The sequence below is a fragment of the Sminthopsis crassicaudata genome, chromosome 3, assembly GCF_048593235.1.
Source record: "Sminthopsis crassicaudata isolate SCR6 chromosome 3, ASM4859323v1, whole genome shotgun sequence".
NCBI classification, from domain to species: domain Eukaryota; kingdom Metazoa; phylum Chordata; class Mammalia; order Dasyuromorphia; family Dasyuridae; genus Sminthopsis; species Sminthopsis crassicaudata.
In genome coordinates this window covers 169,198,123-169,216,267 of record NC_133619.1, presented here as the reverse complement: position 1 = coordinate 169,216,267, position 18,145 = coordinate 169,198,123, and the positions used below count along the sequence as shown (strand labels likewise).

The 18,145-nt window shown below is 33.4% G+C and overlaps 1 protein-coding gene across 1 annotated transcript in view; it reads left to right on the top strand.

The window, feature by feature from the left end:
* The window catches only part of CARS2 (cysteinyl-tRNA synthetase 2, mitochondrial), a 62,616-nt gene that overhangs the window by 28,970 nt on the left and 15,501 nt on the right, over positions 1–18,145 (top strand). The window contains 4 exon segments of the mRNA XM_074299534.1: positions 389–453; positions 7,613–7,679; positions 15,072–15,210; positions 17,250–17,373. Of these exon segments, the coding sequence (XP_074155635.1) occupies positions 389–453; positions 7,613–7,679; positions 15,072–15,210; positions 17,250–17,373 (395 nt within the window).

The window sequence follows — 18,145 nt, the reverse complement described above, 5'->3', positions numbered from 1 at the left end:
ATCTAAACTCGTAATATAATGCTTACATTATTAAATTTGCTATCAATTTCCTCATTTGTAAGAATTTACTAAAATATTACTATTATCCAGGTACTTAATGTCTTTAAGTAGATGTTTCTAAATTGTGAGATAAGAAGCAAATAGGACACTAATGAGATTTTTTGGACTAACTGGCTTCTGAGTTCCCCTTCACCTCTATTATCTATATTTAGTGTTATGTTTACATTAATATGTTAGCCCTAATTGAGCCAGACTTACTTCTCTGCTAATTGAGAATAACTTTTCTAATGTTTTCAGTTACTTGTATTAGCTCTTCAGATTTTTCTTATAAGAGAACTATTTTTCTCATGTTTCAAAAACAACTAATTTAACCTTGTTTCTCTTCCAGGGCATTTACATGTTAAAGGGAAAGAAAAAATGTCAAAATCATTAAAAAATTACATTACAATTAAGGTAATATATTATGAAACTATAAAATAAATGACAAGTTCTTATATTGATTTTAAAATGTGTGTGTATTGTATGACATATAACTGATTCTTTGGCTTCTAATAAGGTCTTCCAGTCATTTTAACCATGGTTTTCCATTTAACCAACATTACTTTTCTTTGTCTTAGAAGCATCTTAAGAACTTTGCCATTTTAATCCTTGTTCGCTATACTGAAGTATTAACCCATAGGCTGTTTGCTTTGTTTCTTTTCCCTTTATTATTTGAGAGAGATATATGTATGTATATTTACTTCCATTTCATAACTCCTTCTACCAAAACTAATGAACTCCTCTTTAATAGCTTCTATATCTTTGCAAGTTGCTTGGAACATTGAGAAGATCAGTGATTTGTCCATGATCACACAGTCGTATAGGATGTTTGTTTCATACTTGTGAAGTTTTTAGCTTTCTATCTTCTTTGAGAAAAATATTTATGTCTTTTATTCATTCTGACTCTTACCAAATATTTGCTATTTCATTGTATTTTATCTTTTGGTGAGCTCTGTACTTGGTTGGCTCTTTTACTTGACTGACACATTTTAGGATGCTTCATACACATATTATGCTATATAATAGAGAGTCATATGAAAGAAAGTACACAGTGAGAGTCCAAAACATATATAATTGAAGAAAATGTTTTTTGATGAGTTAACAGATGTAATCCTCTGACCCTGAGTTTGAGGAACTAAATAAACATAATTGCAAATTAAGAAACAAGTTTGGATGAAAAACAACCAGAATTCAGGCATTTCCCCCCTTTCATCAATATAAACCCTGCTATTAAAAGATACCCGCCACAGATCAGTTAAAACACTAGAAATATTTTTAGTTTTTTAGGAGTTCAAAAAATGTTTATTGATTTTAAAATGAAGCCATCAAATTTTTGGTTATTTGTTAGAATTTAGTTTTCTTTTCTAATCTTAAATAACATCTTCAGAGGAAATTTAGCAAATCTATTAAATTCTCTTCAGAAAAATACTTGGTTTTCCAGTACTTTAGTAATTCAGTAAAGTAACATAAAACATTCTTCTTCTAAAATCTTATTCTGATAACTTTTGGATATAGAGATGACCCTGATTTATTTGTTTGTTTGTTTTTTAAAGCTTTTTATTTTCAAAACATATACACAGTTTTCAAAATTCACTCCTTCAAAACCTTATGCTCCAGATTCCCCTCGCCCTTTCTTTCCCCTCCCCCTCCCCCAGACTATAAGCAATATGTATTAAACATGTGCACTTTTTCTATACATATTTCCATAGTTATACTGCACAAGAAAAATCAGATCAAGCAGGATGGTATCAGAGAAGCCTGATTTTTCGGGTGCAGCATGATATATATAGAAATATGTATGCATATATTGGAATTAATTGTATTTTTTAACATGTTTAACATTTTGGATTACTTGACAACTAGGGGAGAAGGTAGGGGAGAAAAAGTTGGAACACAAGGTTTTGCAAGGATCAATGTTGAAAAATTATGCCTATGTTTTGAAAATGAAAAGCTGTAATTAAAAAAAATCAGATCAAAAAGGAAAAAAAAAAAGAAAACAAAATACAAGCAAATCACAACAAAAGTGAATATACTATGTTGTGATCCACACTCAGTCCCCACAGTTTTCTCTCTGGGTGCAGATGGCTCTTTTCATCTTCAGAGGAAGATGAAACTGGCCTGGATCATTTTGCTGTTGAAAAGAGCCCCGTCCAAAGGAATTGATAATCTTCTGGTTTGCTGCATAGAATGTTTTCTTGCTGCTAATCAACTTCATTTAGCATCAGTTCATTTAAGTCTCTCCAGGCCTCTCTAAAATCATCCTTCTGATTGTTTCTTATAGAACAATAATATTTTATAACATTCATATACCATAACTTATTGAACCAGCCTTCAACTTTTTTGCACATGTGGTAACCCTGGTTTCTTGAAGACTGTGTCTTTGAAACTCAAATTGGGAGGTTTTACTGCACTCAAAAAACTTGAGTGGGGATTGTGGGATTGATGGCAGATGATATCTGTCATAGTAGAATTAGCATAGTGAAAATGTTTTATCTGTAGAAGGTTGACCACTGTGGAGGAAGTCAGGGATGGGGTGGTAGGGGATAGCATCCCATGAAATTTAGCAGGATTGTGCTCTTGTGTTGCTGAAAATAGTTCTACAGTGACAAAATCATGTCCTTTAATCTATGAAAATAAACCTGAAATATCCTAGTTTCATACATCCTAGTTTCATATTAATCACAGGATCATTGCTTTAAAGCTGAGAAAGAACCAAAGGCTCATCGGGTACAACTACTTTTAAGATAAAGAAAACAAGACTCTGAATGATTAAGGAATTTGTCCAGAATTATACCAGTGATGTGGCAGAAAGAACATTTGGATGTAGCTCCTTTAGTATAAAGGCAGTATTCTTTCTTCTATATCTTGCTGCTGCTTGGTGTGAATGTATGAAAGGTATTTATTAAGTATGTATATGCTAAGAGTACTAAATGATGGGGAAACATAAAAATACACAAGCAAACCACTCTTTCCCTTAATTCTTACTTCTTCATCCTAATTCTTAAAATTAAGTACAAGAGAATATATAGAGAAAAATGACATTTTTGGTCTAGGAACAGTCACAGGGATAGTGAGTGATGTTATAGGGCAATTTAGTTGTCTGGCTCTTTCTAAAAACTGTGGTAGTGCTATTTTGATTGCTCTCCCCAGAGCAGGCAGTGTAAGAAAATGATGGGGTAGTATGGGGGACAAGTGAGGCACCGTTGGGTCTTTAAGGGAGAAGAATATCAAAGCTCTATGGTTGGAAAGTTAAATAACTTGGCACTTTTCAAAGCAAAAATAACAGACTACTATTGGAAGCTTGAGGTCAAGAGAAGTCAAAGGACACCATTCCAAAAACACAGCTAGTTAGTAACAGAATTGGGAGACAAATCCAGGCTATCTTACTCCCAAATTCAATTTTCTTTTCAATAAACTGTACTACAAATAATCTGTTCTCTTTAACTTAGAAACATCATTATGCTTCTGTAACTGAAATACATGGCTCGTTGTTTCAAAAGGATTCATCACCTCTTTCTGCTACGTGATGTCAGACTACCATGTCACCTAAGCTTTCCTTTAGTCTCAGCTCTTAGGAGATTTCTGTGTGATCACCTATCTTGGAATATATTTCTTTCCCTTTCACTTCCCCTCCATCCCCAATTCATTGTGAGAAAATTTTAAGAGCAAAATTCCCTTGTGGCTCACCACATCATAAGTATTGTTCAGATACATGTGGTATCATTAAATTTTATGTTTCTAGTATCTGATTATTATGTTTCAAGAAGTTTAGAGAAACTAAACCATAATTTTTTTAAAAGGCCCAAGATGTATTGAGCTATCTCAGATTTTTCATGTCCAGGTTTGAAAGCTAGGCCCCTTGAAGTTTTTATGATATTCAGAAAGTGATATAAAAAAGTGGTGGCCCAGTCATATATGGAGAACAAGGGATTACAAAAAATGGTTAGCCAAGCATACTTGGTACCCATGGAGTATTTAAAAAATCTAGAGCAAAGATTTACAGCGAATTAGGTTGATCCTCAAAATTTATGGAAGGATATGGACAGGAACTGTACAGGCTGAAATGATTGACATCATTTTAGGAGAAGTAGGGATATCAGAGCTCCTTTGAAGAAATGTATAGGCCTAACTTTACTGAAGAGTAAACATCCTGAAAAGTTTACAGAGAATGTGTCAGTCTAGTAATAAGGTTATGTTATTTTGAAGAATTCAATAGGTCAGAATCCATATCAATTAGTGTAATTATGCATGTATATATCAATGCTTAAAGTGGAATCCAATCAGATATTCCTAAATGTTTGTTTAGAATGTGGCCACTTGTATTGTCATTTAAATCAGTAGTTCTTCCATTTATGCAGTTTAAACCAACTGATATATTGACCTGTATGAACTTCTATTTAGAAGTATATCTTGTATATACATAGTTGTCTTAGAATGGAGTTTCTTGATGACAGACTGTGGTTTTGGGGGGAGGGAGGTTTAGATTTTTTTTTTATTCCCAGCACTTAATACAGTGACCCACTTTATAAGTGCTTAATAAATGGCTAATTAATTGATTCTAATCCAACTTTTTTTTTTATATGCCACATTACCCATATATGATTTTACAAATATGGATTTACAACATGTTCTGAGGAAATGTTCATAATTGACTTTTAAATTGTTAATCTTTTAAAAATCTCCCCCCTTCTTTCCATTCTTCCAAAAACTTTGTCATATATACAGCAGAAAGAAGAGATATTAAACTAGGAATAAAGTTAACTATTAATATGTTTTATAATTTGAGTGATCTTCATAGAGCCAAAAATCTACTGACTCAAGTGCTAATGATTGAGTCAATATTATTAAAGCATTTCCTCTTACATCGAAGTACTTAAGAGTAGAAAATTAAAGCAAAATAATAAACAATAAATATATATTCATCTTTGAAGTTCTGCTTCTGCTGTGGAGAACAAACAAACTCTGGACTCCCTTCTCTTACTCTTCATTTTTTAATAAAATGTGTATCAAGCTAAATGTAAGCAAGTAATGTCATTGTTTTTACAAAATGTGTGTTACATCTAACAAAAGTTAGATGTAAGGAAGTAATTTATTTTGCTTTAGTAGTGGTTTTGGCATTATTATAGTAACCTAACAGGTGTGGAGTACTGGAGTGGGAGATCTATTTATGAAATTCAGGGGGAAAGGGTAGTGGGGAATATGATGAACTTCATTTTTAGAAGGAAGACTATGAATGTTTCAAAATCAGAGAGAAGAACTTTGGAGAATAGCACTTCTTTCAATCATCTGATACCAATAGAGGAAGAGAAATGAATGTGTTCCTTCATGCATTAATAATGGGTAGACAGGCAGTATGGTTTATATATAGCTTATCTTAGAGTTTAGGAAGACCTTAGATTCACATCTTACCTCTGACATGTAACTAAATATGTGGACCTAGCTAAATCACTTAAATTCTCAGGATTCTAGATAACTCTCCAAAATTGATATTCCTGGGCAGGGATTGGTCTGCATTTATAGAACCATTTTTTTTTTTTTTTACTGAAACCACAGATTTGAGCCACTCTTCCGCCTCTGAAAAAATAGCCCCATTCATGGGTGCTTTTTGGTTGACTCCAAATACAGCCATGAAACTTCACCTTCTTACACTTAAGGTCAGTAAGTAGTAAATAGGAAATTTAACCAGTCTGCCTGCACCTGCGTACACACAAGCCTCCTTAAACTTTTGTCCATAAAATATTGCTACAATAACTCAACCTAATTAACTCATAAGGGGCAACTTGGTGATTTATCGGATAGAGAGCCTGGAGTGAGAAAGACTCCTATTTGTGAGTTCAAATTTGGCCTCAGCACTTACTGTGTGACCCTGGGCAAGTTACTTAACCCATTGCCTCACCACCTCACTCCCCCAAAATAGAACAGATTTAAAATCCTTGGGCTATGGTAGTGAAACAAGTTATCTTAAAACAATTATGAAAACAGGGGAAAAGAGGGGAACTAAACATATTCCTAGTTGAGGCAATTTAGCCTGATACTTCATTTTCTCCTTTGTAACTGGGTTATATGCAATAAACAGTGCCCTCTTACTCTTTCCTTCTACTCTTAACCTGAATATTGTTATAACTGAACTATTAGTTTGAGTGAGCAAGATATGTTGTGTGCTCTATGTGTGTGCTTGTGTCCCTTGAAAACTGAAGCATAAGCTGAATGAACAAAGAAACATGAAGTGTTTATTCTGAGCAGAGTCATGTGGGAAGCATTAAGGATATACATAGAAAAAGCAAAACTTCTATTCTCAAGGAGCTCTCATTTTATTGGGGAAAGCAACATGTACAGAAGTTTGAAAAGATTGGGTGACCCTCAGGGATTCAGCAGCAAAGTCGATGTAGTATGTCGTTCATATTCTATCCCTAACAAAGCTATCAACATTTCAGGAGTGTCAAGGCTCCTGAAGGTCTTTTGTGGGTCTGCAAGAATGGTGTCTGCTAAACATACCTGGATTGTAGAACCTGCAGAAGCACTTGCTGGGATTCTTTCCCCTTTTTAAAAAGAATTCCTTTTCTGATGTCTTAAAGTAATTGTATATATCTCAATACTGGCTTCTACATGCAGAGATTTTGTGTAAAGAAACAGTGTAGTAGTTGTTCCTCATTTATACTGATTTTTTTCTTCACTCTTCCATCTTGTTGGAAAACATTTTCCTCTTTCTCTCACAAACTGGGTTCAAATTGCACACCAAATGCCAATTGAACTCCCTAAAAGAATAATATTGCTTTAAACTATACACCTGCTTTATTTGCAACATATTTCAGGATATTCACTAGAAGGGTCTCAGTGTGCCCCTAAACTCAGATAACCATTTCACTAGACTGGATTTTGAGATCTTAGTGTGTCCAACTTGAAACTGCTGACTCTGTAGTATATCTATTTAGTCCCTAGGGGAAGGCGTTTTCTTAGGCCAGCCTTCTCCAGGGTTTAGGTTGGTCATTTTAGTTGCTAAGTGTTTGGCTTTATTTGAGTGGGTTTTTTTTTCATCTCCATTATAGTGGTTGTAATGTGTCTTTGACCAAGTTTGGAATGTCTATTTAGTATTGGGAACTCTAAAGATTAAAGGGCACAAATTAAGAGTTTAGTACCTTTTAAAAATATAATTACAAATTATTTTCCATATCAATTGGTAACTGCATCAACAATGTTATTAATGTTTTGGTAAAATTTAAAGGAGGCTAACTAATAAAAAAACAGGATTTTTGATGTTTAAAAGTTTGGACAAGAGTATCTCCACAAAGATTTCTTGATGTGAGTTAACATACATTTGTAATAATAACAGTAATAATAATAATATATTAACTTAAGTTTTACAAAGTACTTTTGTTTCATTTGCTTCTCACAACAACTATGTGCGGTTTACACATTATAGTAATAAGTATGTTTAAGGTAGAATTCAAATTTGAGTCATAACTCCCAATTCTAGTACTCCTATCTACCATGCCACACAATCTCTTGAGTTAATATAACAATTACTTAAAGGAAAAAAAATATAATAAATGTATTTTATTTAAAAAATTTTTAGGACTTTCTAAAGAAGTTTTCTCCAGATGTTTTCCGGATGTTCTGCATGCTTAGCAATTATAGATCAGGTAAGAAAATAACTTATTTTAAATATTTCATTGTCAGTCTCTATTTTAGAATTACATTTTAAAGTTATGTCACCTTCTTTTAGCTCAGATTTCAGTATACATCAGAGACTTGCAAAATAAATTGGTATATGAGAACTAGGGGGCAGGCAAGCAGAGTGTACTTGGAATCAAAGACTGTGGGAATTCATGAAGGAGATGATTGATGGCTTTAAAGAATGGACAAGAATTCAGCAGAAAGCATGCAAGGATAGCATTCCAGGCATAGAATATAAAGGCTTAGAGATGAGAAAAAATAGCATTTGATAATAGCAATATTTCTTTGGTCATCTGGTTTAGACAGACATAAGCATGGTAGGTAAAAGAAAAGCTATGAATGCACATTTTCAAATAGTGCAACATAGATGTGGAAGAGTAGACAGTTTAATAGAGCTTGTCATGAAATAATAATGATGTTAGTGGGGGAAGGAAAGGCTTTTTTTTTTTTTTTTTTTTTTTTTTCTCAGCACAGATAAAACAGACATTGCTTTGAATGAATAATGGCTGTAGACTCTGTATTTCAAAGTAGATCTTACATTCAGCAGATACCTGCATGCCAAAGTGTCTGGTGCTTATGTAGAACTCATTCCTCCCAGATCTTTATAAGAATAACATTTTTGCTTATGTACACAACACCTACACACCGTATATGTGGTCATGGTATAAAAGAACAGAGAATCACAGATTGGGTTAACAGGGGTAGGGTGGGCTGGGGGAGGTGGAATCATTGTTAAAACTGAAGACAGGAATCCTACTCAATTACTTTGTTTATGGTTTTATGAGAGTTTTTCTGAGGTATTTATTTAGAAGACAGGTAGATATACTTAGAGACATGTTTTTCCATTTTAAATCCATAAGAAAAAAATATAAAATTAAGCTTTGTAATTATTTGGAATTTGGGATAGTTTTCACAGGTTTGTCTCCTGTGATTATCAAAGTAATTAAAGCTATGTTAATATTTTGAGAGAAATTATAGGTAGAAGTTGCTCTAAATTGGATAAACAATTTAAAATGTAAGAGTGTTAGCACTTGAAGATTTTTTTGTTCTATCCCTTAAAATAAAAGCTGTATGGGAAAGTATGTGTTTAGGTAGAGGTGTTATCACTATAGCTGTTAAAGTCCCAAATGTTTATTAAAATCAATAATTTTAAAGTTTAAGATTTATGCTAAATAAAATTAAAACAGTTGACATAGGTAATATTTCTTTGTGACTAGCCCTTTGTTTAGTACTTTTGCTTCTATCAGGTTCCAGAGTCCTTGAGAAGTAAGCAGCTTGCCTAAATAAGTGAATTATATTTTAGTGAAGAAAAAAGTGTTTTATCCTACTGAGAGTAAGAATTAAAGATATGTCCTTTGACAGAAAAAAGAGTCTGGTTCATGCTACTATTACTATTAGTTGTCCATGCACATGGAATGCATCCTATATTGGTTTTAAAAAGAAAAGAAAAAAAGAATGAATGAAGTTTCTCAGCCTGATAGCCCTTCTCAGTTTTAAAGAACAAGAGGGAGGAGGTAGAAGAAACAGATTATTTGATTAATCTATGTTAGTGTATAACTCTTTTGTGAGCTTTGTTGTATAAGAAGTTTATTTCAGAAAAAAGCTTTCTGATTGACAGTTTTAGAAATTCTAATTATCTGTGGAACTTTGCTAATGAGGGATCTCTAGGCACTCTGCATTGCTGCTAAATGGTATATAAAAATAATGAGTAGAATGTCATGATTGCAAGTCTCTTGCTTCCTTGTAAAGTAGAGGAACTGAATGAAATGCCAAGAGTGATGATCACAAGGGTGTTTTGCATAGATCTTTGCTATAGTAATTGGTCTGTGTGGCTCAGACTTATCAATTTAAAATAGTGTTGAGTATTCTATTATTAACAACTTTTATTGTTTGTAACTTCACATGATTCATTTCCTCAGGGGTAGAACTCTAACTTTGTGCAAAAAAGTCGGGAGAAAGGACCTACAATTGTAGTGTACGATGGTTTTGATTAGTATATATAGAGCAAGTTACTTTGGCCCTTTGGATTCAGTTTCCTAATCTCTTAAAAGGAATTTTTGTGAAAGTTGTTTCTCAGAAACAAGAGTAATGATCAGTCTTCTGGGTCCTTCATACGTGTAGGAAATAAAGCAGTAATGGAAAGTAAATATATATAAAGTGTTTTCAGTAGTTTTAAAGACAATTTCTATTATTAGGAGGCTATTCCATCTTACTTGCATATTTTAAATCTTAGAAATAATAGATCCAAGAAGCCATTTAAGCATTAGAATAATAGTGCCATTCTATAATTAGAGTAGTTACTATCACATGAATGGCTTTGGCAGACATAGATTATCAAATATATGATCTAGTCCAATTAAGTATTTAAAAAAAAACCTCAACACTTTTGTTAAAGTAAAATCGCAAACAATTTCTAGAGACCTTGGAAATAATTCTCGTGCAAGATATTGTTTAGATTCACTTTTCCTTAGATTAAAGGGACATACTCTTGAAGCCCAAGTTAGCGTCTAGAATTATTAAATGATAGAGCGAGTTTTTCCCTCCATAGAGACTACTTTACTCACAGTCAGCAGGTGTTCTTTTTCTATAAAATACTATTAGATGAATGCATGATATTACATGTTTTTTTCTGTATGCAAATAGAACTTTGGAAATTCATCAGGGATAGTTCTTTAGTTTTTTGCTTGTTTGTTTGTTTTGATGACACATTACCTAGATTCTACCACCCAAGAAATTATCTGTAACAAGTTGTCTATCTGACAGTCAAAAATGTTTGTAGAATTGTACTATAGTATTCCTAAGGCCAGGAGACTTTAGAATCATTGTCAGACAGATTCTTAGAGCACTTTAAGATCAGGGAATCTCAGGATTACTGCTATATTTACCCTAAAAGCTATACCCTATCACTTTTGAGCATTTCTCAATTGAGGATTAGATCTTATTCTTATAAATTTGAATCAATTTTTGTTATGATTTGTGAGACCTGAATGAGAGAGTATAGCTGCTTAAGTTTTTGTTCCCCCCCCCCAGCTGTTTCCCTTTTATTTTTATCTGTAAGGCACTGAGTGCTTTTTAATTTCTTCTTGCCTCTCTGATAAATACTAAGGTTATATTTGTGTTTCTCATTAATAAAAAGTAGAAAAGAAGTATTAGGGGAATGGTTTTTACAAATTTATAAATGAACTAATAAGCACATCAGAATTTTTTCTAGTTTTGACAATCTTATTTCCTGAAATGTTATGTTTAAATAAGGGTTTTAAATGTTCACTGTTCGGGTTTGTTTATACCCTCCTTAAAACTGACAGTTGAGGGAATGGGAAACTTCTGTTGATGAACCATTTCCCTCTTTTCTGTTTCACAAAAGCAATTGAAATTAAAACTTTTTTCTGCATCTCATTTCAGATATTCTAGATTTAACATTGTGTGGAGTTGAAAGTCATTTTAAAGCCAAGTGTAACTGCCTTTCCCTGTGTTTAGAGCATTTTTCTTTTACAATGATTAGGATGAAGAATAGAGAAGAATCCATTCTTTTTTTTTTTTTTTTTTTTTTAATAGCTTTTTATTTACAAGATACATGCGTGGGTAATTTTTCAGCATTGACAATTGCAAAACCTTTTGTTCCAATTTTTCCCCTTTTTCCCCCAACCCCTCCCCCAGATGGCAGGTAGACCAATACATGTTAAATATGTTAAAGTATATGTTAAATACAATATATGTATATGTGTCCACATAGATATTTTGCTGCACAAAAAGAATTGGACTTTGAAATAGTGTACAATTAACTTGTGAAGGAAATCAGAAATGCAGGAGGACAAAAATAGAGGGATTGGGAATTCTATGTAGTGCTTCACATTCATTTCTCTGCATTCTTTCGCTGGGTGTAGCTGGTTCAGTTCATTACTGCTCTATTGGAGCTGATTTGTTTCATCTCATTGTTGAAGAGGGCTACGTCCATTAGAATTGATCATCATATAGTGTTGTTGTTGAAGTATATAATGATCTCCTGGTCCTGCTCATTTCACAAAGCATTAGTTCATGTAAGTCTCTCCAGGCCTTTCTGAAATCATCCTGCTGATCATTTCTTAAAGAACAGTAATATTCCATAACATTCATATACTACAATTTGTTTAGCCATTCTCCAATTGATGGGCATCCACTCAGTTTCCAGTTTCTGGACACCATAAAGAGGGCTGCCACAAACTTTCTTGCACATACAAGTCCCTTTCCCTTCCTTAAGATATCTTTGGGATATAAACCCAGTAGTAACACTGCTGGATCAAAGAGTATGCACAGTTTGATTACTTTTTGAGCATAGTTCCAAATCGCTCTCTAGAATGGCTGGATGTGTTCACAATTCCACCAACAATGCATCAGTATCCCAGTTTTCCCACATCCCCTCCAACGAGAAGAATCCATTTTTTCCTCTGGATAGTTTTTGTAAATTCTTAATGATTGAGCCAAAATTATTTTTTATATATCTTGGATGCCCTCTCACAGACTGTCCAGAATTTAGATCTTATTCTGGAGCCTTATATCCAACCACTAATGTAATTGTAATTTAGTTTCTGGATTTATCTTCAGAGCTTTCTCTGGCTTTTTTTTTTTTTTTTTTTTTTTCTTCCCCATTTTTCAGGTCTTTGCCTCCGATGAGTGAGAAGGAAAGAAACAAGCATTTGTTAAGCATTTGTTATGTGCCAAGCACTATGCTAAATATTTTTTCAACTATCATCTGATTGGATCCTCACAAAAACCTTGGAAGGAAGGTACTATTTTTATTCCTATTTTACAGATGAGGAAACTGAGGTAAAAGAGGTTAGTTAATGACTTGCCCAGAGTCACACAGTAGTTTGTGTTTGAAGCCAGATTTAACTTGAGGTCATCTTGACTCTGTCCATTTAAAAGCTGCCTCTGAGATTCTCTAGATTTTTGACTGAAGATTTGCTTAAATAAAAAAGAAGATGCAAACAATGTCTTTGTAAAATTCTTTAAAAATTTGGAAAATTAATGAATAAAAAGATAAAGAGTGGCCTTGCCACCCTTACTTTTCATATTAAAATTTTTTTTTATTTTTCCAGATTTGATCAATGCTAAAAAAAAAAAAGGGGGGGTAGTATTTCCTTATGTGGGAAGATTAGGTATGAATCCATAGATCTCAATTCTGTGAAGCTTGTTATCATTTTAAAATGTAGGATAAAAATCACATTATTTTTAAAGCCTTTTTCTTTTTAATGAATCGAATAAGAGTTTTAGTGCATGGTGGTTTTATCCTAAAGTTGTGTAAATTGGTGTTAGTATAGAGGGAACAAATACTTTCTCTTTCTCATCCCTTTTATGTATTCTGAACTGCTTTTTTTTCTGGATACCCTTCCAAGAACTGGGGTATTAGAGCATAAGGTTTAGGAGAAGAGAGAAGAGGATGAACACACTTGCTAGAGCAAGTATAAAATTTTTTTTTATTGAATTGCAGGTTGGATAAGTTGTGAATTCCTCACCAACTGTGTTGTTGCTATTGTGCTTCATTATATTTAATTGATGTCACCATCAAGTCCTCATTTCTAATATCAAGGTGGAATTTTGTTACTAAGCAGTTAAATTTTGCTTTTGTAAGAATTTTCTTAAATTCTGTATGTGGATTAAAGATCTGACTATATTTCCCCTTCTTAATATCCTTAAAGGATCTATTGTATAATATAGTCATTTATCATATTTCTCTAGACTTTTCCATTCTTTTATCAATGTAAAAGATGAATTTTCTTATGCTTTTTTATGCATAGTCAGTTCTTGTGCCCATTTGTCATTGAAAATATGATTGACAGGTTGACAATTCAGTGGTCTTTCTGAAGATTTTTCCTTGGACAATAATTTTTCTCTCAAGGAAGAAATAATTTTTGGTAAGCCATTTTCCAATTGATAAATAGCCAAAGGATATGAACAGACAAATTTCAGATGAAGAAATTGAAACTATTTCTAGTCATATAAAGAGGTACTCCAAATCACTATTGATCAGAGAAATGCAAATTAAGACAACTCTTGAGATACCATTACACACCTGTCAGATCAGCTAAGATGACAGGAAAAGATAATGACGAATGTTGGAGGGGATGTAGGAAAACTGGGACACCAATACATTGCTGGTGGAGTTATGAACTGATCCAACCATTCTGGAAAACAATTTGGGACTATGCTCAAAAAAGTTATCAAACTGTGCATTCCCTTTGATCCAGCACTGTTTCTATTGGGATTATATCCCAAAGAGATTTTAAAGAAGGGAAAGGGACCTGTATGTGCAAGAATGTTTGTGGCAGCCCTCTTTGTGGTGGTGAGAAACTGGAAACTGAATAGATGCCCATCAGTTGGAGAATGGCTGAATAAATTGTGATATATGAATGTTATAGAATATTATTGTTCTGTAAGAAACGATCAGCAGGAGGAATACAGAGAAGCCTGTATTACATGATGCTGATGCTGAGTGAAATGAGCAGAACCAGATCATTATACACTTCAACAAGACGACTATATGACAATCAATTCTGATGGACATGGCTCTCTTCAACAGTGAGATGATTCAAACCAATTTCAATTGTTCAGAGTCAGCTACACCCAGAGAGAGAACTATGGGAAATGAGTGTGGACCACAACATACCATTTCCACTCTTTCTGTTATTGTTTGCTTGCATTTTTGTTTTACTTCTCATGTTTTTTCTTTCTTTCTAGTTCCGATTTTTCTTGTGCAGCAATATAACTGTATAAATATGTATACATATATTGTATTTAACATATACTTTTAACATATTTAACATGTATTGGACTACCTGCCATCTAGGGGAGGAGGTAGGGGAAAGGAGGGGAAAAGTTGGAACAGAAGATTTTGTAAGGGTCAGTGTTGAAAAGTTACCCATGCATATGTTTGTAAATAAAAAACTATAATTTAAAAAATATTTTTTGTTAGATCACATCTTAAGGGCCACATATACCCACTAATACTTTTGGAAAACCATGAGTACCAGTGAGTAATCAGTTCTTCTGTTTGATTTCTAAAGGATTATAATATATTAGAGCTGACAACAAGGTACAGTGGTCTCCTGAGAAAATACCTATAGGAAGCTAAATATATGTGTTTGATACTGTATAATAAAACAATGTATAAGATAGATGTCACCCCAGTTTTGCAGATGATGAAACTTTCTCAGAGAAGTTAAGTAGACTAGTCAAACATCACACAACTTGCAAGGTGTTGAAGTCACGAATCAGATCTATGTGCTTCCCCTGAATGAATTTTACTTATTTATTTATCATGTTGGTTTTGTGATAAGCTAGCTTTCATAGTATAGCCTAAATGGAAACCTCTGCTTTTTTAGCAATAGAATATAGTGATGACATCATGCAGGAAGCCAAACACCTCCTCCTTGGAATAGCTGCTTTTGTAGATGATGCTAATGCTTATATGAAAGGACAGCTTGTGTGTGATCCCATCAGGGAGGACTTACTCTGGGAAAGGTAAGATATATTTCTTATTGTTTTATTTCAGGATTCCAAAAAGAAAATGACTCTCTGTGTTTTTTCCTCCTAGATTTGTTGAGGTTTGTGCATTCTTCTTTTCTTTTTCTTCCTTCTTTTTTCTAAAGGTTTATACCATCAAAAAAGGAAGAAAACAGGATCCAAAAAGATCTCAATAGTTAGGCTAAATATTATAAAGCTTGAGTACAGAAAATATTAGTTTAGTTAAGATCATATGAAAGTGATCTGGATAATTAGGACTTTTCAAGATGGTAGTGTAACATGTACCTAATATTATCTTAGGATACATAAATAAGAGAGTATTTAAAACTAAAGGGAGAAGCAGTAAAAGGAATTGCTCTGTACTCTGCCTTGGTCAGATCCTTTTTTAAAAATATATTGGGTATTGTGTTTTTGTAATGATTCTGACAAATTTGACCCTTTCTCACTTAAATCCAGTTCACTAGCAAGTTAAGGCATCACTTCCCAGGTGTCATGGTCTTTGAGAACAAAGGACTACCAACCACATCAATGATGACAAATTTGTGCATGCTTTGAATGGTATCATCATGAGAATGAAAAGACTGGACTCTACCATCTGATGATTATTTGAAGGCCTCAGAGATATTTAGCCTAGAGAGGAATAGAACTAGTGGAATATAGTATAATAATGATCATAAATAAAAGAAGCTATTACTTAACATAGCACTATAATGTTTTCAAAGTGCTTTCACATATGTTATGTCATTTGATTTTCACAACAATTGTGAGAATAGGTTGCAGTGTGAAGCAAAGAAAAAGGAATAAGCTTTATATAGTTCCTATTATGCTCCAAACGTCGTGCTAAGGTCATTGAGCAAAGATTATCTGACTTTTGTCATTTTGTTATATAAAGATTTCATGGTGAATATCTAAGGTCACTTGAGATTTTTATATGGTTAAATTACTTACTTTAGTTATATAACTAACTAATGGAGATAGATTACACCAAGTTTCTTGATTCTTACTCATTTTTTTTTACTATACCAGCATGGGATGTATTTTTAGTGATTGCTGTTTTGAGATTTAGGATAGTAAGCACAATTATTTTTCCTTTGAATTCAAGATTCTCTGCTCTTTTGATTTTGTGTTTTATGGTAAATTTTTGAAGTATGTTATGGTATGATTATACCATTCTGATTAGTTTTTCATAATTGTTAAATTAATGATTCATAATTGTTAGTTTGCTAAATTCATATTTTTTAAAAACTACTTAGGAAGATGCTTTTGTGCTTATATTGGGTTTAATAGACAAAGTCCTTGCCTTTTAAATTTTTGCCACTTGTAGCAGGTTGGACCCTTTGTATTGATCTTCATTGTATTGATCTGGTAGACAGAGAAATGTAGAGAACTCCTTAGAATAAGAAGATCACTTTTTGGGTTCTAGCTCCTCTACCATTTAATGCTTGGTGATTTGAGAGAAGTCACTCTTCTAAGCCCAAATATCCTCATCTGTCATTTGTTGCCCAAGCCTTTTCCAGCTCTTAACAGTTTTTAAAATATTTGAGGCATAGACAAAATATGATACAGTCCCTACCCTTAATTAGATTACATTTTACTAGAGATGGGGGAGGATATAATAAACACAGAAAAAGCAAAATAAATAGCGCAAAAAAAAGATCTAGACCAAGGTACTTCTAGGAAAATCTTGAGAGTAGAGTGATCTAAACCATGTGTTTTCATATGAGCCTTAAGTGGGGAAGGAAAGATAAAAGACTAAAAAGATGAGTAGAGAGTTGGAAGCTGCTAATTATGGGTGGTGGAGCCAGAAAAATCCCAAATCACTATAATGTTCCTTGAAGAAAATAATTTTCTATTAGGCAAAGAGCATTTTTAAGAGTAGTGTGGGCCCATTGATTGTACAGATTACACATTATGTCTCTATGATTAAGGAAATGATTGTTGTTTTTTGTTATTCTTAAAAGTTTCCTGTTTGAGTTAAATGACTGATCTACTACTTTGCTGTCTTCTTTTCTCTCAAAAACTTTTTCTTCTCAAAGACTAACTAGTACCAAAGTAGCCATCAAGGCTGCATTTGCAGATGACTTTGACACCCCCCGGGCTGTTGATGCAATTATGGACCTCATTCGCCATGGCAACAGACAGCTTAAAGCTGTTACTAAGGTAACCCATTAGGATATAGAATTCAAAAAATGGCAACTATCCATAGTTCTTTTGCTTAATGTATTCAAATCAGATTGATATTTTAATAAAGAACAATGAGAAAGGAATCCTGATGACTTTTTTGAAGAGACCTGTATTTTAACAACTGGCAATCTAAGAATTTGGGCCTAGTAAGCTCTTTTGTGTTTTAGTATTTGGGGAAATTTGTTTCCTCCTTTGCCTTACTGATTTTATAAGTAAGAATTATGAAGTTAGAGTGCTCCAGATTTTTCGTATTTGGTGAAAACCCTATTAATTTAGCAAAACTTAATTCTGAATTTAGTATTATGGGCAATTGCTAAGTTTAAGATGGGAAACAATAAAACCACTGAAGTAGGAAACTAGATTAGCATAATGAAAACAAATGTTAGATCCTGTGTTAGGGACTTGGATTTTACACTTGCTTCTCTTTTTGGCTTAGGAAGAGGAGGGAATGGAGGGAAGAGGGTAGAACTGAAGAATGATCTCCCTATCTTGTTCAGGCTAGTAGTGAAGTGGCCACTCACAGGCTTTATTCCCAGTAGTGATCAGCACAGAAGCTTTTACTAGCTCTATTTTTCCATCTGGTCCAGTTAATCTTTCCTTAGGCAGATGCCAGATGTAGTATGGACACTCACTCTGGTTTTAGCAGTACTGCAGCTTAGAATTCTCCAGCCCAAGCCAATTCAACAGCTTCTGTCTTCCTAGTGTCGGGGTTATAGGTGGGCTCCTCCACACTTGGTTATATTTGACA